This window comes from Myotis yumanensis, unplaced genomic scaffold, assembly GCF_028538775.1.
Source record: "Myotis yumanensis isolate MYYU_CA2020_CCGP unplaced genomic scaffold, mMyoYum1.0.hap1 SCAF_11, whole genome shotgun sequence".
Lineage (NCBI taxonomy): Eukaryota > Metazoa > Chordata > Mammalia > Chiroptera > Vespertilionidae > Myotis > Myotis yumanensis.
Window position 1 is genome coordinate 45,111,997 of NW_027223762.1, and position 23,840 is coordinate 45,135,836.

General features: G+C 45.2%; 1 protein-coding gene across 1 annotated transcript in view; it reads left to right on the forward strand.

Moving 5' to 3' along the window:
- HK2 (hexokinase 2) overlaps positions 1–23,840 on the forward strand; it is a 64,324-nt gene that overhangs the window by 6,770 nt on the left and 33,714 nt on the right. Inside the window, exon 2 of the mRNA XM_070429559.1 lies at positions 14,012–14,174. Within this exon, the coding sequence (XP_070285660.1) occupies positions 14,012–14,174 (163 nt within the window). The remainder of the gene's footprint in view (positions 1–14,011; positions 14,175–23,840) is intronic.

Genomic DNA, 23,840 nt, shown 5'->3' on the forward strand with positions numbered 1-23,840 from the left:
TTACACAGTGTTCAGGTGAACACACCAAGACACAGAAAGGGACAGTGCCTTGCCCAAGGGCAAGTCAGGATGCAAACCCAGGCAGTCTGACTCCAGAGCCCAGGCCCTGATCCCCAGCCTGGGGCTCCCGCGATAACTAGAGATGGCCAGTTGTGTTTCAGCTTCATGGGATTATGAGTCAGGTGCCAGTTGAGAAGGAAGACCATGGGGGTTATCTAGCCCAGCCCTTCATTTTACAGATGAGGAAAAATGTCCCTTAGTGCTGTGCATTGGGGACCAGCCCAAGCTCCAGAGCAAGAACCCAGTTGCTCGGTTCCCATCCTGTTCCTTTCAGCGCCCTTTGTGCAGCACGAGATCTCATCGTTCAGGTGTGGGTTCCCCAAGAAGAGAGGGAGGCTTTGCTTTGTGGCCTGTACCTGGGGTGACCCAATCATTTATATTGTTCAAATTCGGCCACTTTTTTTTGATTTGTTAATCCTCACCCGAGAATAGATTTCCATTGATTTTTAGAGAGAGTGGAAGGGAGGGGGAGAGACAGAGAGAGAGAAACGTCAATGTGAGAGAGACACATCAATTGGTTGCCTCCCGCACTTGCCTGGACCAGGGCTGGGGATCGAGCCTGCAGTCTGGGTATGTACCATTGACTGGAATCAAACACGGGGTTCTTCACTCCTCCGGCCAATGCTCTATCCACTGAGCCAAACCGGCTAGGGTCAAACTCTATCACTTTTTAAAATATGTTTTTATTTATTTAAGAGAGGAAAGGAGAGAGAGAGAGGGATAGAAACATCAATAATGAGAGAGAATTATTGATCGGCTGCCTCCTGCATGCCCCACACTGGGTATCGAGCCTTCAACCCTGGGCATGTGCCTTGACCAGGAATTGAACCATGACCTCCTGGTTCATAGATTGACACTCAACCACTGAGCCATGCTGGCTGGGCCAAACTCAGTCACTTTTGAGAGTGAAATGAGGCACCATGAATAGTTATTCTGCCACCACAGTGTAAACTGAGATTGTCCCAGGCAAATGGGTGTAATTGTGGGTGGGTCGGCAGACTGGGAAGGTCTGGGGGCTGACTATGGTGCAGAAACACAGACACAAATGGATTTGGTCCAGCAGGTGGACAGGGGGCACCAGATGGGAGGGGGCTGTCCAGGAGAGACAGAATCTGACCCTTCGGGACCTGGGGTATTGGCCAGGGCAGACAGGTAGATGGAGAGGAAATTGTGCTGCTGCAAGGACCCAGACCTGAAGAATAAGGTCAAGCTCAGAGCCCCGGGCAGTCTGGAGGAGCCAGTTCTTCCCCATCACCCAAGTTACTCCGCTCCTTTCTTTGGCACTCCTGTGGTCCCTTGTATGTAACCGTAACAAATACGTCTTGGGCACCAGCTATATCTCGGTACTGAGATAGCTGCTGGCATCACAGATATGCAGTTGGGAACAGGGAGTCAGTGTCTTTAGTCCTTTGGGACCCATGAGGGTGAGAGACACAAGGTGTCAGAAGTGCCTTGGCGTCATGGCTGGGGAATTTGGGGAGGCATTTGGGGAGAGGCCCTGAAGGACAAACGGGAGTTTGTTAGTCCAGAGGAGGAGAACATTCTAGGCATGGGGTGAGCACATACACTTTTCTAACCTTTGCAAGACAAACACTCCTCAGAATTGTACTGATGTGTGCGACAGACTTTCAGATCTCAGAGGGAAAGCAGGGGTGGGTGGGTGGGTAGGACGAGATCTACCAAAGAACTTATATGCATATATGCATAACCCATGGACACAGACAATAGGGTGGTGAGGGCCTGGGGTGGGGGGCGGGGGCAAGCTATAGGGGGTCAACAGAGAACAAAGGGGACATATGTAATACTTTCAACAATGAAGATTTAAAACTTCTTCTTAAATAAAAAAGATTTAAGTTATTATAAATCTGCATTTTATTACAGTGAAAGAAACTGCCTAATCTCTGCCCTTACCTTCAGTTTGTAATTGTTTGTTGACATATTTGCCTCCCACCAATAGACTGAGCTCCTTGCAGGCAAAGCCTGGGGTTTCCTTGATGCCGGTGTCCTCAGTGCCTGTCCCTGGCACATTCAATTTCATTTTCATTCAATATGCGTGGGTAAATGAACTGTGCCACTGTCATGCACAACTGGGACATATTATTCCTTTGTACTGCTGCCCCACACTTGGAACAAAATGTTTGAGGGCAGGAGGGTCCCGTGACGGGTGTCCCAAATGCCCATCTCTGGACCCCTGACAGGTGCTGCTGCCCGAGGTCTGTCTGGCTGTAATTTGAGGCAGCTCAGAGCAAGAACTGGAAGAACAGGAAACCCTGTGACTCACAATCGCGCAACAGGATCCTGGAGGAGTGCCTGTCAGCTCCACACTTACCCTGCCACCCAGGGTTGTTAGTACATAGAGCTCAGAGCTGGAGTCTCCCCAAGGTGGCAGGGCGGGCCCTAGTCCCCAGTCAGGGTCCGCCTTGTCCCATCAAAGAGTGTTGTGGCTTATCTATTACTTTTGGTTAGCTGTGTTTCAGAGGACAGGAGCCTTAAAGAATCCAGGATCTGGCCCAGCCAGTGTTGCTCAGTGGTTGAGCATTGACCCATGAGCCCAGAAGTCCCCGGTTTGATTCCTTGTCAGGGCACATGCCCTGATGTGGTCTCGATCCCCAGTGGGGGGTGTGCAGGAGGCAGCCGATCAATGTCTCTCTCTCATTGATATTCCTCTCTCTGTCTCCCTCTCCCTCCCTCTCTAACATCAATAAAAAACATTTTAAAAACCAATAGAATCCAGGACCTGCCATGTCTTTTCCTCCCCCACTCATCTTTTTGCTGCTCTTTGCACAGCCTTTGTCTTCTCAGGAGTCTGAAGGCATTATTATAGTTTTCTTTCTTTTCTTTTCTTCTCCCTCCGTCCTTCCCTCCTTCCTCCCCTCACCCTTCTTCCCTCCCTCCCTCCCCGCTTTGCTTTCTTTCTCCTTCCTTCCTCCCTTCCAAAGGGAGCCGGACAGAGAGAGAAAAACATTGATCTGAGAAAGAAACAATCGATCAGTTGCCTCCTGCACGCACCCTGACTGGGAATGGAACCAGCGAACTTTTGGTGCATGGTACTGTACCCAACCAACTGGGTACAGTGCACTGGGCCACATTGGCCACAGTGACATTATTATTGATGAGGTCACTGGCAGCAGTTACCTGGCTTTCCTAGGATGCTTACATCTGTGCGCCAGGTTAGGGCATTCACCTGGCCACCAGATGTGTGGGTCCTGCCTTGGTTTCCTCATCTAAGATTTGTAGTAAAACACTGGCAAAGGAATTACACAAAAAATATGAAATTCTTTCTTTAAATTTTTTAATTAACTTTTAGAGAGAGAGGAAGGAGAGGGAGAGATAAAAACATCAATGTGAGAGTGAGACATCGATCAGCTGTGCGTGGGATGATGCCTAACCAACTGAGCAACACTGGCCAGGGCTGAAATTCTTTCAAAACTAAGTTGCAAATAGGTGTGAGCACATAGTCATTGGAAGGCCATGTGTGACTGCATTTAGATTATGGCTCTCCCTTCTGGTTTGACCTCTCTTGAACTCTGAACTCCTTTGGCTCTCTGACCATGCATAGTGGGTAGACCAGGGCTTAGTCAATGCTTTGCCCTTGTTTCTTCCTACATTTTTATTAATTTATTTATTTTAAAATATATTTTTATTGATATCAGAGAGGAAGGAGAGGGGGAGAGAGAGAGATAGAAACATCAATGATAAGAGAAAAATCATTGATTGGCTGCCTCCTGCATGGCCACAACCCAGGCATGTGACCCTACCGGGAATCGAACCATGACCTCCTGGTTCATAGGTTGATGCTCAACCACCGAGCCATGCTGGCTGGGTTCCTCCTACATTTTTAAATTGGAGATTATATACACAGGAAACAACACCACCCAGATCCAGGACATCTCAGCACCAGCACCAGCACTAACCACTACTTAATCACTATGCTGACTTGTACCAGCATAGGTCTATTTCTGTCCTTAATATAAATGGACTTAAATACGGCGTCTCTCCTATGTGTGTTGTTACATGTGGTAGTAGGTGATGCATTCTTTACGCTGTGTAGTATCCCTGCCCTGCACCTCCAATCCTGTTTTGACTTGTTGAATTAAAGCAGAAGAGGCTAGTCAAGAGGTTATGGTGCTTCCTAAAATTCTTCTGGAGACGCTAAGTTGGAGCCATATATATTTCTTGACTATTTATATTACCTTATTGTATCTTTAGGACAAGAACACGAGTACTAGGAAAGCTTAAATTCAATCAGTTGGTCTGCTTGAGGTCTAGAAGAAGCTTAAAGGTAGGAATTAGCTAGTGTTCATCAGCACTTCCTAGAGAGAAGGCTCTAGTTATTAAATCAGAGATACCCAAAGACTGGAGAAAGGAAGTCCAGTGGTGCCTCTGTGTCCTTGGCCCTGATGCTTATATACTTGTGGAATTGCTTTCTTACCCAGTTTGGTCACTTGAGTTCATTCTTCTACCAGGAGGGTGTGTCCTGTAGAAATGAGCATTTGTTCAATCATGTATTTCTGTCTGCTTACTAAAAGGATTAGGTGATATGGTTCAGCTTCCAATAAAAAAAAAATTCCTGGCATAAAAAAAATTCCTAGAACAAGAGTCATAGAACAGGCAGGAGTGATTGCCAAAAAAACTGACTGAGGGTGGTTCATTGGAGTTGAGTACAGAGCTCTGAGCTTCTTGACAGTCAAGGCAAAAAGGATAGCTCTCGCCCAGTTGGTGTGGCTCAGTGGTTGTGCGTTGGTTGACCTATGAACCAGGAGGTCATGGTTGGATTCCAGATCAGGGCACATGGTTGGGTTGTGGGCTCAATCCCCAGTAGAGAGTGTGCGGGAAGCAGCTGATAAATGATTCTTCTCATCATTGATGTGTCTATCTGTCTCTCCTTCTCCCTTCTTATCTGAAATCAGTCAAAAAAGATTATATATATATATATATATTAGAGGCCCAGTGCATGAATTCATACACGGGTGGGGTCTGGCCAGCCCGGCTCCAGTAGGGGCAGATTGGGGCCGGGCCTGTCGGAAGGAGGAGACAGCGGGAGACAGGATCGCCAGATCAGGGCCAGGCTGGCTGCGGGGAGGGGCTGCAGGAGGTTGGCAGGCTGGTTCCACCCCTCCCCACCCTCCCATTGGGCTGGCAGTGGGCGTCGCTGGCAATATATATATATATATATATATATATATATATATATATATATTTACAAAGGACAGTTCTCCTTGAGTTGGCAAAGGACAGTTCTCCTTGAGTTGGTCATTTTGATTTCATTGGTCTGTAGCAGGAGGCACAGCAAGTCTGGGCAGCCAGACTTTCTCCTGACATTAACCCTACAGAGAATTGACTGGCCAGTGAACAACAGTGCAACTTTACTCAGTGGGGTGATCTTTATGATCCTTCCTTCCCATGATCCCTTGATTAAAAGTGATAGGATTAAATCATACTAATTATGAAGACATTGCATTTAGTAGGTAATGTTATATGGTGATGGTGAGTAGCTTTCTGGTCCTAGAATTCATAATTTCCTTCCAGGATCTTGGGCTCGCCCACACCTCTGAACCTTTTCATATGATCTCCCTACTGTCTCCAAATCTACACATATCTACTGACTTATATATGTGTATATTCTTAACCCAGAAGCAAGTTCCCCTGAATGCTGGTCTCACAGACCACTTATTCATACCTGTGACACTTCCCATGGGGGCCTGACATTGTGCTTGCCTTTGTTATCTACTGAAACCCATCCCTCCATTCAGAGACATTAATGGGTCTATAATATGAGCTGAGTTTTGTGCTAGCTTGTAAAGGTCTAGGGCAGTGATGGCGAACCTTTTGAGCTCGGCGTGTCAGCATTTTGAAAAACCCTAACTTAACTCTGGTGCCGTGTCACATATAGAAATTTTTTGATCTTTGCAACCATAGTAAAACAAAGATTTATATTTTTGATATTTATTTTATATATTTAAATGCCATTTAACAGAGAAAAATCAACCAAAAAAATGAGTTTGCATGTCACCTCTGACACGCGTGTCATAGGTTCGCCATCACTGTTCTAGGGAATAGGAACCTTGATTTCTTTAAAAATTTATTTTGTGTGTGTGCATTGTTATTGTTGTACTATCTATCTCCAGAATTGATTTCTTTTAAAATTATGTTCCTGTACACCATTGTGCTTTGCATAAACTGGTTTTCAATAAAGGCTATAAAATGGGAGAAGCTGGGTCCCAGCAGTGGTCAGTGACTCAGGGGTTAGATGTTGAAATTTAAGGTTTCTTCTTCACTTCCCTTGGAAATCGCCTTAGGTATTCAAGGTGGGATTTACAGTACTTTACATAACAAACTGTCAAAGTTGGAATAGTGCTCTTTTCTACATATAAATAGTTTGATCAGGACCATTTTCTCACTGGGACTCAGGAACCAGGCAGTAGCCACCAGCCATTAATAGGAATCAGCCTGCAGGATGACATGGGCCCTTCTGGACTTGTAGTAGGATTGCCATTTATTGTTTTTTTTTTAAAATATATTTTATTGATATTTTACAGAGAGGAAGGAAGAGGAATAGAGAGTTAGAAACATCGATGAGAGAGAAACATCCATCAGCTGCCTCCTGCACACCCCCTACTGGGGATGTGCCTGCAACCAAGGTACATGCCTTTGACTGAAATCGAACCTGGGACCCTTCAGTCCGCAGGCTGTCGCTCTATCCACTGAGCCAAACCGGTTAGGGCGCCATTTATTGTTTTTAACAGTAGAGTAAGGTGTCTGGGGATCCAGATTCTAATCTCAAGTGTGTAGCCTCGGGTCAAGCCTACTCCCTGGCCTCAGTTTCTTTGAGATCCCTTTCTCGATCTCACCCCCAGGCCATTCCTTCCAGGGCTTCCGAATACCTGGCAGGGGCTGTGTCTGTACACTTTGAAGTGGACCTCCCCAGGGTGACCTTCTCTCCCTCCATTCCTTGCATTGTCGCTGTGACATGATTTCCTCTGCATTTAGTGCTAGTCTGGAGGAAAATGTGCGCCCTTGAGGAGATGGGCTTCCCACTTGGGATGCGAGCCTATTTCATAAGGAGTTTAGGGTTAATTTCCCTTTAGAGCTCTTCCTGCCTCTATCCATAATTTTGTAGAGGAACTGTGTGTTACGGGAAGAAAGAAAATGACCCAAATTGCCCCAATAAGGAAGCTTTAATCTCCTCCATATTGCTAAGTGGATGTCCTCTGAAACTTCTACCCCTTTCTCTTTAGTGTACACCCTTGTCCATGCAGGCAGGTGGCTTTCCCATACCTCAGCCAGGCTTTGTTTCTGGCCTACCTCTGTTTCCCCAGCCTGGGATGACCCCTCCTTGCCCCTTTTCTCCCCAGTAGAGATTTAAAGAGAAGTGACTCAGGGTAACAGGCCACACACCCACCACAGAAAGAGAAGGGGCATTTTGGAGAAACAGCCTCTTTTTGTTAATCCCGAATGTGACTAAATAGTTAAGAAATGTCTTTCATCCTCTAAGGGGTGCCAAGAGGACTCTGGGAGAGAAAGGAGAAGGGGTGCAAATAAAAGAGGGTTTATAGAGCTTTACTACATCCCCTACCCCATTTATGCCAGTGACTCTGTTGTGTAGGGCTCTGCATCCCTACATATGGAGGAAATGAGCTCAGATGGAGAGTGACTCATCCAATATTACGCACCTACACACATGCTAGAGGCAGGATTTGAACACTGATTTTTCCGGTGCCACACTCTGCACTTGACCACCAGCAGCTACAAAATGAAGTTTGGCCTGAATGATTCTGCTTTGATAATTCCCAACAAGCACAAGGTTTGTCTTTCCATTCCCAGCACCCAGGACCAACCATTTCACCCTTAGCCTAATATCTTAACTATACGGACTTTCAAAGACCCCAGGCAGAAAAGTGGTAAAAACGACCTTGAGCAATGTTGGCCAGAACACAGACCACCATTATCACATTATTGGCTTGGTGTGTATCAACGCAAAGAGAGGGGAAGATGTTCAATCACCCAGCCCTAAAAGCATCAATTTAGTTAGTTTGAAACAGATCTTTGGAATTCTTAGTTTCCTAAAAAAACTCCTGGTGTCATTCTGTTAGGCAGCCAAGTTGGGAACTCTTGTCCCAAGTGGTAGCATGAAGACTAAAACAGAAGTTACCAGAAAATAGATTTATCTTAGACTGAGGAAAAGCTTCCTAACAAATAGAGCTGACCAACAATAGAAACTCACTAACTTAGAGAGGTAGTGAGCCTCTTAGCTTGGAAGCATTCAAACTCAGGCCCAATGACTTATTGGGGTCAGAGAGACAAACCAGACAGACTGGAATGCTGTCTGCGTTTAGTGAAATTAAACTTGTTTCCCCCAGGGCCTTTCCTTTCTAAGAGTATTTTCTAGCTGGAGTCCTACTGTCCTGTGCACATTTGTTATCTCCTAAATGACTTTCTCCCATGACTTTGGGCTCGGTGCTCCCTCCCTCTGGCTGCGCTGTGGGCGAATGTTGGCAGGATTCTGCAAAGTGCATTCACTTCCTCCCCATTCCGGGAAAACTTTCTTTGTATGGAGGCTGCTTCTAGTTTCTGACTTCTGCCTCCCTTGGCCACCCTTCACCCAGCACAGTCGTGCCCGCCATGGCTGGGTGGGCCCCAGTTGGTGTGTTTAAGAAGCTGTGACATTAGGTAATTAATCATCCCTCCCTGAATAGCCTAATAAATTCAGGGAGGATACACCATCATGTTGTGCAAGAGGGGAAGTTTGGGCCAAGGTGCTACAGTCGAATTTTTCACAGCCGTTTCATATCTTTTCTCAGTTTCATGTGACAGAGAGGAAATTAAGGCCCTGAGGTCATCCAGGAAATCAGAGGGCAGAGAGTGTCCATACTAAGAGGACCCAGAGGACAGGGGAGGGTGCTGGTCCAGCGGCCTGGCTTTAGAGCCAGATGTACCTCACTTCTAGCTCTGCCCCTTACCACCAAGTGACCTGTTACAAAAGGACAAAGAATGCCTGGTCAATGTGGTTCAGTGACCTATGAACCAAGAAATCACAGTTCAATTACTGATCAGGGCACATGCCCGGGTTGTGGGCTCAATTCCCAGTAGGGGGTATGCAGGAGGTAGCTAATTGATATTTCTATCTCTTTCTCCCTTCCTCTCTGAAATTAATAAAAAAAAATGTATAACACTAACACACACACACACACACAAAAGGACAATGGAGGTCATATCAGTAAAGCCATAGGTTGGTGTCTTGCAGGTAAGAAAGGCTTGATAAACTTTAGCTGATAATAAACTATCATCATTTTCATCTGTCATTGAACACTGAAAGATGATTATAATCTATTGGGCAAGGGAGATCATGATTGAGGAAAGGTTTACTGTTTAACTTGTTAGAGTTTTTGATGGTTAACAATGAGGAGTATTGGCTGGTTTTCCAACAAACCTTGTCACAGCTTACACATCAAAGTTAAACTAAGAATGGTCACTGTAGAATTGTGGCCACTCCATCTTTGCTTTCTTGTGAACGTGACCTGAAACTCCAAAATGTGATGGCATAACCTCTTAGAAGGTGGTATAGCAAGCATGTCAAACTCTCAGCCCACAACTAATATTTTTGCTGCCCAGGCAATATAACAATATGTAAGAAACATGTGTTTTTTTTAAAAAAATATATTTTTATTGATTTCAGAGAGGAAAGTAGAGGGAGAGAGAGATAGAAACATCAATGATGAGAGATAATCATTGATCAGCTGCCTCCTGCACGCCCCTACTGGGGATTGAGCCCGAAACCCAGGTACATGCCCTTGATCGGAATCGAACCTGGGACCTTTCAGTCCGCAGGCCGACACTCTATCCACTGAGCCAAACTGGTTAGGGGATGTAAGAAACGTTTTAATAAAAATTTCATAACTTAATCTTTACAATATCCTGGTATACATAATGGTATACGTAATTATTAATAACGAACTACAACATTCACTAATGACTGATTACTATAATCGTGTTGCATTCATTTCCCTTACGTGCCTTACACACAGATGCACCATTTCTCTCCACTAATACTAGCAGCGAATATTTTAGCAGCCGATTGCCACGTCATTAGTCTTGTACTGACTTGTTTGGTGTGCGCAACAGGAAATATTTCGCTTTCAGAGAACAAGAGAAATAGGTTTATTTGCATTACACTTATTAATTTGTGCAGTTATTCAGTGTCTGGTAAGTTAATGTTCAAGAAAAAATATTAATTTTTTTTAACATGTTCTATTATTTTATGTTAACGATTACTCATTTATTTCAGCCCTTTGTATTCAGCATGTTTCTATCGAAGTAAACCTATGTTTCTATGAAAATTGAAGCTTTTGTTCTTTTGCGGCCCACATAAACTTAAACTTCGATTATTTGGCCTGTGTTAGCCTTTGAGTTTGACATGTTTGTGGTACAGGCTCTGCTCTCTCATGCAGAAACTCTCCTGCTTCCTTCTGACTTACCAGGCCAGCCCTATGGGCTGTGCCCCTGCCTGCTTGCCCTTTGTGTCTGCATCCAGGGGTTGGTGGCAAGAGAAGATGACCTTTTGTTTTATTTTATTTTATTTAAAAATATATATATATTTTGATTTCAGAGAGGAAGGGAGAGAGAGATAGAAACATCAATGATGAGAGAGAATAATTGATCGGCTGCCTCCTGCATGCCCCCTACTGGTGATTGAGCCCGCAACCCTGGGCATATGCCCTGACTGGGAATCAAACCATGACCTCCTAGTTCATAGGTCGATACTCAACCACGGAGCCACACCAGTGGGGCAGAAGATGGCCTTTTAATGGGTGTGGTTAGCCTAAAAGTCCCACAGTGCCATTTGGCCTGTATAGACCTGCTGTTGTTCAACAGAAGAGGGACATTCATCTAGCGGAGCGGACAAGAACACAGATGAACCAGGTGCCCAGTCGAATCTTGGCTTGGCTCTGTATTTATGTGACTTTGGGCACAGTTCCTTTCCCTCTTGGTAGAAGTGGTTATAACACTAGTTATCTCATAGGGCTGCTGTGAGAACTAAATGACTTAATGGGTGTGAAACCTTGAGAATAGTGCCACGTAGGGTTTGCTGTTATGACTATTGCCCATGAGGGCATCCCGGGCTATTCCTGGATGTGGCCTGGTGTTGACCTCTGTCTGGTGGTCCCAGACTTTGTACACTCACACCAAGATGCTTAAGCCATGAGGCAGTGTTGCTGGACCAAGCCAGGTGTCATAGGATCTGGAACAGGCAGCCTCTGCAGTGATTAAAGTTGTCCTGGGCCCGGGGTCACCAGGGATGTGTCTCCCACGCACTAACAGAGAGGGGACTTGTCTGAAGCTATACCTTTGACTTCCTGGTAAGCCTCAAACAACATTGTGGGGGAGGCCAGGCCCCCTCAGGAGCACCCTGGGACCCCACATCAGTGACCCAGCTCGGGCTGAGGCCGGTGCCACACAGCCTGGGAGGCTGAGGCAGACAGTGGGCTCAAGGCAAGTAAGGTGCCAGGAGCCTAAAATCAGAAAACAGAATGGACAGTTGGATTCTTCCTGATTTAGATTGGTGGACTTACTCTGGGGCAGCTCTTTAATAAATGCTGGCAACAGGGAGTTCTGGGAAATCCTCATTTCTGCAAATTGGAAACGCAGCATGACAAGCCGGACCTCTCTGCTGGCTGGGGAGGGAGAGGCGTGGCTAGGGCCTTTACCACTTCTCTGCTCCTACTCACCCTTTCCCACCCCAGGGGAGGATGGTGGCTGCCGATTTTGCTGTATTATAACCACATGGCCATCGTGAGGAGGGGTAGGCCAATTCATCAGATGCCTTCACCTTGCTTACAGTTGCTCTTAGCATTTTACTCCAGGCTCTGATCTCCACCTTGTGGGATTTTATAAGAATGATAAATGATGAGTACTGATCAGGATATTGGAAATGATCTCAGGAGGCTACTCTCATTATTCTACAGGGGCAGAAACATTATTCTACAGGCCCAAAGAGAAGGACATGCACAAATCCATAGGGAATTAGATACGTCCAGGAAGAGAGCAAATGTGAGTAAGGAGACACAAGGGATTGTCCTTTTCTTAAAGGATTAAACACCCCTTGCTGTTTCTCTGGAAGTCCTAGGCTCAGTTTGTTTAAAAGAAAATCTAAGAAGACCTGACTCAAAATGCTGGAAACTATAATAGGCTATAATATTAATTAGGACTTTGGGAAAGCTAATAAAAATGTATGCTTCTTTGTCAGACTTGGGTAAGGGTGAAGGGCAAGTGGGCACCGACCTGTGTTACCATCTGGAATAGTAGTGGCGGTCGTCATCAGCCAAGCTTTGCCTTTGGGAATCCTGGAGTTTCAGAGCTGGGAGGAGCAGGGTTCCCTCTGGTCCCTCAGTTTGCTGATGGAACTGGGAGGCCAGCCCCCTTCACACCTTGAGGGCACAGCTGGGGCCTGGTCCAAAGTTCCTGATTCTCTAGCCCCACCCTCCATGGCCAGCAGCCTCCCCTGTCGTGTACACTGTTGCTGAGAACAGGGATATTGTGGCAACCTGTGTGCCTTCTTGGATGGATTTCTATCCAATCTTTTCCTAGTAGGAGAAAACAGAGTATTTATGGCCAAAGCAAATGGGTGCTTCCAAGAAGGAAACTGTGTGAGAAGGACTCCTGATGCTTCTCCTGGTTTTAAATCTGGGAAAAGTTCATGTAAATTTATGTTGGAAACAAGATCAATGAAATAAATATGGAAAGTTGCCTCTGAGGGGAAGAGAGGTTGCATAACTACCTATGTAGAGTCTCTACTGTGCATCAGGCATTGTGCTAGGCTCCAGGGATGCAGGGAGCAGAGAGACGTGGCTCTTCTTGCCCTTGGTGCTTATATTTGGACACTATTAAATATATTTTTCCAAATTGCGGATGGTTTTGTGAAGAGAAAGGTCTGAGTTCTTAGAATAATGGGAGACCTGAGTATTTTATTGGGAGAAGGCCTCCACGGAGAGAGGTTTTAAGGACTGGTAAGAGCTCCGATGGCAGCTGAAGCGTGAGGTAAGGAGCGTAGGGCCCTTGTGAACAGGCTCCAGGGTAGGAAGTGTGAATTGGATGAGTCGGGGACTGAACTGAGGATAAAGTCTGCACAGGAGTGAAGAGACACGTAATGAGATTAGAAGGTGGGGGGAGGCCAGACCTTATGCAGTGGTTCTCAACCTTCTGGCCCTTTAAATACAGTTCCTCATGTTGTGACCCAACCATAAAATTATTTTCGTTGCTACTTCATAACTGTAATGTTGCTACTGTTATGAATTGTAATGTAAATATCTGGTATGCAGGATGGTCTTAGGTGACCCCTGTGAAAGGGTCGTTCGACCGCCAAAGGGGTCTCGACCCACAGGTTGAGAACCGCTGCTATAAGGCCTAGGAAGGGTTTCCAAGGAGTTTGGTTCTAATGGATAACCACTGAAAGATTTTAAGCAGGGGAACAATAGCCAAGTCTGCTGGGGGTGGAAAGTGGATGGACGAGATAAAAGTAGAATTGGGGATTGTGTAAGTCCAGGCAAGAGGTGACGGCTGCTTGGCCTACATTGAGGGGTGATAGGATTGGCATGACTGGCCTTGTGAGGTGTGTGTGGGGGAACAAGAGATGAGGGCCAGTAAAGAACTCCGGTTCAAGGGGTGTCTTAGACATTAACACTCAATCTTTCTGAAAAGAATTATCCTTTTCCCTAATAGGCCTTTCCTCCAGAAATAAAATTAAACCTATTTTTCTAATTTCAATTTTTAGTTCAGTTTCTTTTAAAATATAAAGTCCTGAAAAACAGATTCCGGTTAAATGGTCTTACATAATAACCTTCTGTTTATGACAGATTTTATTCTTTTGAAGGGCTGAGTGATGTTCTATGACATAGCTGCATACCGTACTTTATTGAACTTATAGGTGTCTATCCTTGTTTTCCCCCTTTTGCAGGTTGACCAGTATCTCTATCACATGCGTCTTTCTGATGAGACCCTTCTGGAGATCTCTAAGCGGTTTCGCAAGGAGATGGAGAAAGGGCTTGGAGCTACCACCCACCCCACTGCTTCAGTGAAAATGCTGCCCACCTTCGTGAGGTCTACTCCGGACGGGACAGGTACTGCCCTGTGGGGCCGCATGGTGGAGAGCATGGCTCTGGCTGCTCCATTGCTGGTGGAATATTTGGGTGGCTTTGCTCAGGGACCTAGAGAACTGTATATCAGTGAAGGTTCTTCGGTTTGAAGCCTCAGAAATCAGCACTGGCTAGTTTAAGCATACAGGGAATTTTAACAAAGTCTATGGGACGGGTTAGTCAGGAAGACTTGGAAAGCAGGCAGCCTTGGCAGTTAAGGCAAAAGTATATCCTTGTCAGCCCAACTGGGGCCTCTCTGTCAGGCATTTGTTTCTCATTTGTGTGCTGAGAAAGGCTGCTTGGCTCAGTTTGTGATTTTATGGTCCTGCTGAGATTCTACTCAACGATGGTCATGAACAACAAACGTGCCTAAGATGGTCATGGCCATGGGCCACGCTATCTCTGGCCCACCTGACCGGCACATTCCAAAGTCTTGCTGGAGAAACAACATGGTACAGATTGTCCTAGATTGTTCTTGAACTCCATGAAAATAGAATATTACAAGTCTGAATAAACCTAGGAGAATGTGAAGAGCCACAGTGCATATCAAGGTATTAAAGGCTCTGAACTTGTGCAATGAGAATCGGTCAAAGTTTGTTTAAGCCCCTTATTTGGATACAGAATTCCTGTTTCATGGTGCAGCACCCAGCAGATCGAATCAAACTGGAGAAAAGGGCCACGGTGGGTTGAAATTGCAACGTGGGCTGGGGCTGGATCACAGGAGGCCTCGCATGCCTGCCTAAGACATTGAGTCTTTCTTCAGTCTGCACTGGGGAGTAGCTGAAAGGTTTTGAGGGATGGGAGAACTGTCTTGGTGTAGCAGGTAGCATCAGCAGTACATGCAGAGTGTGGGAGGGGTGAAGCAGCCGGTAGAGCACAGGACAGTGGCGCAGGTGGGATATGGCGGGCAGGGCTGAGAGAGGATTGAAAGTGATGCCAGGATGTTGGGCCCCGCTGTCTGGGGATGGCAGCATCCTCAGAGAAGGGAACAGAGCTAAGTTGTGTCACACAGATGGTTTCATTTAACCTCCATTTTAGAGATGAGGTATCTGTGGGGCCATGAAGGGTGAAGGGTGTGGGACAGCTACTCACTTCTAGAGGGTGGGAGAAAGAGCCCAAGGAGCAGCTGCAGGGCAGTGGGAGAACCAGGAAGTCTGAACGCTTGAGGGAGAAGAGAGCCAAGAAGCCGGTCACCAGTGAGGCATTTGCAGAGAAGGCCTGAGGATGGGGGTGGGGAAGGGCGTGGGACAGGGCTTGCTCACACGCCACGTGCCTTCGGTATTTCCATCACACCCGTGTCCTTGAGGCTTATGTATGTGCCTGAGAACCTCTAAAGGACCTAGTTTGTCTAACAAGACTTTGTACCTTTCTGTGATTACTAAAATAAGTATGTGTTTGCAAAGGCCTTGGGCCCAGCCTGGACCTGAGGGTGTGACCTTGTTCAGGATTGTTCTCTGTGTGTGTCTGAGCCCTTCAAAGAGCTCCTTGAGTGAGGGCCTCCCCTAGTTCTTGAGTATCCCTCATATGCCCTCGATATTGGCACGTTTTTGGTACCTGCCGCTCCCTCTGACTGGCGGCCACACCTGTTTCTATTGTTTCTATTTGACATTCTGATAAATGTACCTTCTTAGGACCAGAAACCTTGTCTTTATTTCAGGCATTAGCACTAAACCAGTACCCAGAATATTTATTAAATCTATAGTATGGGTAAGGCTTTTCTGAACTCTTACGTGCATTAACTCATTTACTTTTCACTAGACCCTACAAGGAAGTAGGTACCAGTTTTATCTATAATTTTTTCAGGTGAGGAATCTGAAGCTTGGATGATCAAATAACTCACCTAAGGCTACAGAGTTAATGAGGGGCTGAGTCAGGGTTCAAACTCATCTATGCCACAGGTCAGGCATCAAGGCTGCACGGATCCATCCTGTACGTGAGCACGAGCAGAGAGCATAGCACATGCTCAGCTGAGATTTTTTAAAATGTATTTTTATTGATTTCACAGAGGAAGGGAGAGGAAGAGAGAGATAGGAACATCAATGATGAGAGAGAATTACCGATCGCCCTCCCCCTGCATGCCCCACACTGGGGATTGAGCCCGCAACCTGGACATGTGCCCTGACCATGAATTGAACCATGACCTCCTGGTTCATAGGTCGACGCTCAACCACTGAGCCACCCTGGCCGGGCCCAGCTGAGGTTTTTTGAAATCAGGTTGGGTTTGGATGCCTGGCCTGTAGTACAGGCAGGTGAATAAGTTTGCTGGAGGGCACTAGGTATGGGACAGGCTCTTTTTCTTCTCACTGCTTTCCTGAGATTATAGGCACAGAGACTTCCCTCTGTCTCTTGAAGTTTGCACTGATTGGTCATTAGTCTCCTTCATTGACCTCAGGCAGAGTCCTGGGAGCCCATCTGCATTTGGCTTCTGTGAATGTGAGTTGCCTGGACTAAGGACGGGACCCAGAGGCTGACTCCTGCAGCCTTCTGGGGCTGAAGGGTCAGGGGCAGGACTTGGCTGCCTCACCTCCTTTCCATGCAGGAACAGTAGGACTTGACATGACTTTTATGAAACCCAGAGTGCCTATTTATTTACTTATTCATTCATTTATTTAAATCTTTATTGTTTTGTTTTTTAAAAATAATTCTTTATTGTTGAAAGTATTACACACGCCTCCCTTTTTTTCCCCATTGACCTCCTGCAGCCTGCCCCCACCCCAGGCCTTCACTACCCTATTGTCTGTGGAGGGTGCCTCTTTATAATCACAAATTCTACAGTGTAAATGGAGATGATGGTGTATTGGAATACTGTGTATTGATGTTTGATTCTCTCTAAGCAGAGCAAGTCCCCCCTTAACGAACTGGAGACCAGATGGTAGGAAACCCAGGCCCCCAGCCCCTTGGTTTTTCACTTGATGAAGGTTCATGGCCGAGCTCCTCACCCCAGCTCTCTGGGACTCAGCCTTTCCTCCTTTGTAAAGTGAGAGGTGGACCCAGCAGACACAATGTCTTCTGCACATGTACTAGAATTAGCGTGTTTGTGTTTTTATGCACAAAGTTGCTTGAAAGACTGTATAGAGGGAAACTCCTGAATGCCTACCAGTTGAGTACTGGCCAGTTAATGCAGAAAACAGCCCTCTGCAACCCATCCTAAAGCACAAGATAGATTTACTGTCTCTCTATTCTGTAAAGTCATGTATGTATGTGCTGTGCACAGGTGTATGAAGTTTCAAGCACATGTCCTGAAATATCGATACTGGCTATCCTGGGATGTGAGGTTAGCAATAACTAATTAAGTTGAAAATGTGTGTATATGACAACTCAGCAATTCCACTTCCAACTATACCTTGAGCAAACTCCCATATGAACCCAAGGAGACACATCCAAGAATGCTCATAGCAATGAGGCTTATCATGACAGCATTTGGGGAAAGTTTACAGAATATCCATGTGTTGGAGTCTATATAGCACCGTACATAAATGAGCATATATAAAAATGGGTACATCTAAAAAACAATGAGTGACACATTGTAGAAGAACGTGAACCTCGCAGTAGTTGAACGTCAATGAAGAAAATTAAATCCCCCAGAGCAATGCTATCCATTGCTTATGGACATGCACACATAAGATTATTTAAACTGGGAAATGTCCACCAGATACATGATAGGGGCTGCCTCTGGAGAGAGCAATGGAACTGCGGAGGGCAGCATGAGACTATGTAATTGAAAGTGGTCCACATCAAGGTTTTCAGCCTTATGTTTTGTTAGTTGGGGCTGTGAGTTATGAAATGACAGCAAGGGCCAGGGACACTTCAATAGATAAAACCTATCAAACATGAAAATTCTGAAGAGCTCTCAAACAAAGACCAAATAAAGTAGAAGTGCCTCTAGGACCATAACTGGGGTCAGAGCGGGATTTTCCCTATATACTCCATTAACAAAACATCTTCATTCATCTCTGTTTTATAGATTGGGGTCCTGTATTTTTTAAAATGAAAATTCTTGCCGGCCAGCACAGCTCAGTGGTTGAGCATTGACCTATGAACCAGGAGGTCAGGGTTCGATTCCTGGTCAGGGCACATGCCCAGGTTGTGGGCTTGATCCCCAGTGTGGGTTGTGCAGGAGGCAGCCAATCAATGATTCTCTCTCATCATTAATGTTTCTAACTATTCTCCCTTCCTCTCTGAAATAAATGAAAATATTTAAAAACAGAAAAGAAAATTCTCTTTTGTTTATGGTTGGCCCAGGAAAGTGCTGAGAGGAGCAGAGCGTGTGGAACTGTTGCCTTTCTTCCCCCTGGATGTAGCCACACAGCCCAGGGGGTCTTGCTGGGGCATATGTGTCCAGAGCCTGGGCCTCAGTGTGGGCTATGCTGCTGTTATTGGTGATTCTATCCCTCGAAGGCCAGAGGCCTTTGCTCAAGTGGTGTCTATCCCACGTGGGCTTACTCAGAACCTTTCTCAGCCCATTCCTTTCAAGGATTTCTTTTTAAGTCTGGGGAATGAAACCTTGGATCTAAACCTCTGATCTAGAGTGGCCTAATCTTTAAATCAGTGGCTCTCTAAATTTTCTGAACTATATACTCAAACATGTAGGTATAAATATTGATACACATTTCTGGGACCAATGTTTATTCTTGAATGTGATGCAGCCAGATCTCTTGCCTTCTATTCTTTAAAAAGTTGCTGATTACGACCCACGACATTGTTTTCAACTTGCAGTTGGAAGGCCACTGCCTTCTGTGCTCCTCACCAGCTTTGTCCTAGACGGGCATCTGTAAAATTGGCTGCTTCTTGGTTTCAGGACAGGGTGTGGTGAGGGGTGAAGATCAGAATTCTAGGTTTCAATGGGGTTGAATTCAAGCTGCGTGCTGTAGAGCATTTCATTTATGCCCCGATTCTCCAATGTTCTTATTTATAAAAAGGAACCACCAGAGGGTTGGCTAAACCAAGAATTAATGGAGAACCAGATACGTGACCTTCTATAAACAATCCTGTGTGGCCACAACCCCCCACAGCAAGAGGCACGCCCAGCACCAGTTTTATGGAGAGAGGATCAGTGAGCCTCCCAGGTCCTTTGGGAGGGAGCTGGTCAGAGGGTTCACTCCCGTCACCAGAGGCCCTGCATTAGGAGTTTGGACCAGACCCTGGCTTTCTTTTATACAGGTCCTAGCTGTCTAATGGTAATCGAAGTCCTGGGAGAAATGTGGGAGAAATGTCAGGAAGGTTCAGGCCAATCATTTAAATGATGGAGACCTCCATTACACTGAAGAACAAGGAACCCCAAGTTATGGTTTGAGTTCTTGGTGGGAAGGAAGGGAATTTCAGAAGCCACTGAGCCCGGTGGGGGCTGATTCTAAAATACCCACACTTCATAGATGTGTGGACTGCTCAGTGCGAATAAACATGGTTGGTGCAGATAAAAATGAAATATACAGCCCTCGCCAGTTTTGTTTAATGGTTAGAGCCTCAGACTGAAGGGTCGAGGGTTTGATTCCGGTCAAGGGCATGTACCTTGGTTGCAGGCTCCATCCCCAGTCAGGGTGTGTGCGGAGGCAACCAATGTGTCTTTCTCACATCAGTGTTTCTCTCTGTGTGTTTCTCCCTCTCCCTTCTATTCTCTCTAAAAAAAATCAGTGGGAAAAATAAATATCCTCGGGTAAGGATTAACAACAACAACAAAACCCACACAAAAAACAAAAAAAACCCACAAATGAAATATACATAAATGGTCCAAGAATATCTTACTTAGATGACTGAATTTGGCGTCAGCCATGATAGGCATATAAAAAATGCTCTCTATTCCCGCCCCCCCCATCCCCAAACATTTTTTTTAAATATATGTTTTATTGATGTTTTTACAGAGAGGAAGGGAGAAGGATAGAGTTAGAAACATCAATGAGAGAGAAACATTGATCAGCTGCCTCCTGCACACTCCCTACTGGGGATGTGCCTGCAACCAAGGAACATGCCCTTGACCAGAATCGAACCTGGGACCCTTGAGTCTGCAGGCCGATGCTCTATCCACTGAGCCAAACCGGTTAGCACCCCAAACAGTTTTTAAAAGTTGAAGAACTGTGTGCTGAACATCCATACACAGGTCTATCTAGATTTTACATTGGCATTTACTAGATTTGCTTTATCACACTTCTCCATCCTTCCATGTATCAGTCCGCTTTGTTTTCTTTGAGGCATTGCGAAGTAAATTGCAGTTCAAACCTAACACCTTAGCATGCACATAATTAACTAGAGTTCAGTATTTTCTCTTGGTGCAAAATTTAGTATCATCTGATGAACTGACATATACCCTCCTGTTTAATGCAGCCCCTATTGAGTAGAGGACATTACCATCAGCCCTGGAAGTCCCCTCATGCCCCTTCCCAGGCAACCTCTATGCTAGAAGCAAACACCATTTAAACTTGTTCATCTCTATTAGTTTTGCTTGTTCTAGAACAGTGGTCCTCAACCTGTGGGTCGGGACCCCTTTGGCAGTCGAACGACCCTTTCACAGGGGTCGCCTAAGACCATCCTGCATATCAGATATTTACATTACGATTCATAACAGTAGCAACATTACAGTTATGAAGTAGCAACGAAAATAATTGTATAGTTGGGTCACAACATGAGGAACTGTATTTAAAGGGCCAGAAGGTTGAGAACCACTGTTCTAGAACATTCCATAACTACATTCCAAACAGTATTTTGCCTTTATGCAAGGCTTCATGTACTCATTACAATGCAGGCTTTATCCATGTTGTGTGTATCAGTAGTTTGTTCCTTTTGGGGTGCAAATTCCATGGTATGATTGGAATCCTATATGACCTGAATATTGATGATTTTTGCCTAAAGCTTCTATAAACATTCTTGCATGAGAGTGTCCTCTTTGTGGATACATGTTTTCATTTTTGTGTGTAAACAATGAGGAGTTGAATTTCTGGGTCACAGAGTTCAAGGTATATTTAATTTGTAAGAAACTTCCAGATCTTTTCCTAAACTGGTCGAACCATTTTACAATCCCACCAATGATGTATGAGAGTTCCACTTGCCCCATATCACCAATATTTGTTGTCTGTAACCCCCCCTCCCCACAACCCGCCCCGCTGCCCTTTTGCTTTTGGCAGTGCAGAGTTGAGTAAAGAAGGTGTTCATTTGTATTCGCCAGGGATCTCACCATCCTAACCTCTGTAGGCAGTCCTAGCCTAAGCTATGGCTATGTATGTGATTGTCGTGCCAGCCTCAACCATAGTCCTGTCAGGGGCTCACTACACACATCACAGGAGACTGACAGTTTCCTCTTAAAGAGGAAATGCAGGAATAATTGGCACCATTTAATGAGCACCCACCATGTCTGTGTTAGGCTACTTACATAAATAATCTGTTTACCCTCCATGCAAACGCTACAAGAGACACATTCCTAATTTAAACATGAGGCAGCTATTGAGGGTTGGTGCCTGTGGCCAGTTAGTGGCAGAGTTGGGATTTAAGCATTGGTAGTCCTGACTCCATGGCCATAGTCTATCTACATTGGTTCGTGTTGCTGAATAAGTTTCTAGAGCAAATCAGATGGTTATCTTTTTAAAAAGATCATAGATATAGGTTGGCTTTGTAGCATTATAATAAGAAGCTCAAGTACAATCCAACTGAAAATCTTTGAATAGTCCAACTGCATGTTCCCATTTAGAAATAAATTATTTTTTAGTGTCTCTATCACCCTTGTCTTGACATTTAGACATAACAAATGTCTTATGGGTAGAGTGAGATGAAGGTTTTGCTGTATTGATCATTTGGCACTTCCCCACTTCCCTGAATCATGAATTATTTTCACAGGTGAGTATATCTCCACCCTCTAGCCAGACTTAACCACTTAGAGAGCAGGGAACCATGATGGTGATGATGACAATGATGATAACGAAAAGTTGTAGGCTTTCTAAATGCGAGGTACTGTGGTAAGCAATGCATTTGAGCTATTTTATTAGTTCTCACAGTGACCCAATGTTAAGCGTTTTGAACCCCATTTTCTAGAAAAAGACTAGATTTAAAGAGATTAGGCAACTTGCCCAAAGTCATGTAGTGAGCAAGTAGAAGAGTTGGGATTTGAACCCAGCTGGCTGTGTGCCAAGCCTGGGCCTGGACATACCACTAGTGGTGCATTTTTAAAAAATATATTTTATTGATTTTTCACAGAGAGGAAGGGAGAAGGATAGAGAGCTAGAAACATCGATGAGAGAGAAACATCGATCAGCTGCCTCCTGCACACCCGCCACTGGGGATGTGCCTGCAACCAAGGCACATGCCCTTGACTGGAATCAAACCTGGGACCCTTCAATTTGCAGGCTGACGCTCTATCCACTGAGCCAAACCGGTCAGGGCTAGTGGTGCATTTTATGCTTATCTACCACCTCCCTCATGTCCAATGCTAACACAATGCATTAATTTTTCTATTAGTAAGTCAGCCTCGCTGTTCAGTTCATTCAATAGAGACCCCTCCGAGGCTGGTCTTCTGTATGGCTGAGCTGCCGTGTGTCCTGCCTTTCAAGAGGGAAAATTGGCCTGGGGAAGTAAGCTTACACAGGTGAAATGATTACAGAATGATATGGGCCATATAATGCAAGCACGTGATATGATAAAGAGAGACTAGGCTCGTGATCGAGTGCACGGAGGCTGGCAAACCCTGAAAGGAGCCCTTATCTTGGTTGCTCAGCATTGTATCAACAGCCAGGCAGTGGAGATAGAGCAATTGCACACACGCAAGTTAATAAGTGGGTTTATATGGTGCCTACAATATAAACTGAGGATTGTGTTGATAAATGGCCTCCATATAGTAGTAGCTGGAGTTTATTAAACATTTACATGCACCAGGCATTGTGCCAAACACCTATGCCTTCTTTGCAAAGAATCTTGACCAAAAACTTTGTATGTGTGTGTACGTTTCCCTGTGTCCTGGGTAGTGAAGTGGGGGAGGTGCTAGCTACACGGGAGGTTATTACTATCCCCTTTTAGCAGATGATGAAATCTGAGTATCAAATTTCTAATAATTTACCCTAATTATATGGTTAGTACATGTTCAAACAGGATTTGAACCCAGGTCTGCCTACATCAGGGGTCCTCAAACTACGGCCCGTGGGCCACATGCAAATACAAATATTGTATTTGTTCCCGTTTTGTTTTTTTTTTTACTTCAAAATAAGATATATGCAGTGTGCATAGGAATTTGTTCATAGTTTTTTTTTTAAACTATAGTCCGGCCCTCCAACGGTCTGAGGGACAGTGAACTGGACCCCTGTTTAAAAAGTTTGAGGACCCCTGGCCTACATGAAAATTTTAACACACTCAGCACCTACACAATATTGAAACATAATCATGTTTTAGTCCTTCAAAGGATGGTTTCACATCTGTAGAGCTAATGTAGTACCTCTCTGTGACTGGCACATATTTTGAGCTTAAGAAACATTTCCTGATACAAAAGCACCAGGCAGGTGCATTCCAATGGTGTTCTGGATGCTTTTTTTTTGGGGGGGGGGGGGCGGCTTACAACGTGTTTATGTACTCCAGGCCCCTTCCTTCCATCGGAGCAGCTCTATTTTTCTCTATCTCTGCATTTTGGCATTTCACATCCTGTTGCTTAAAATAGTTAGAAAACCAATGGCGGAGAAGATC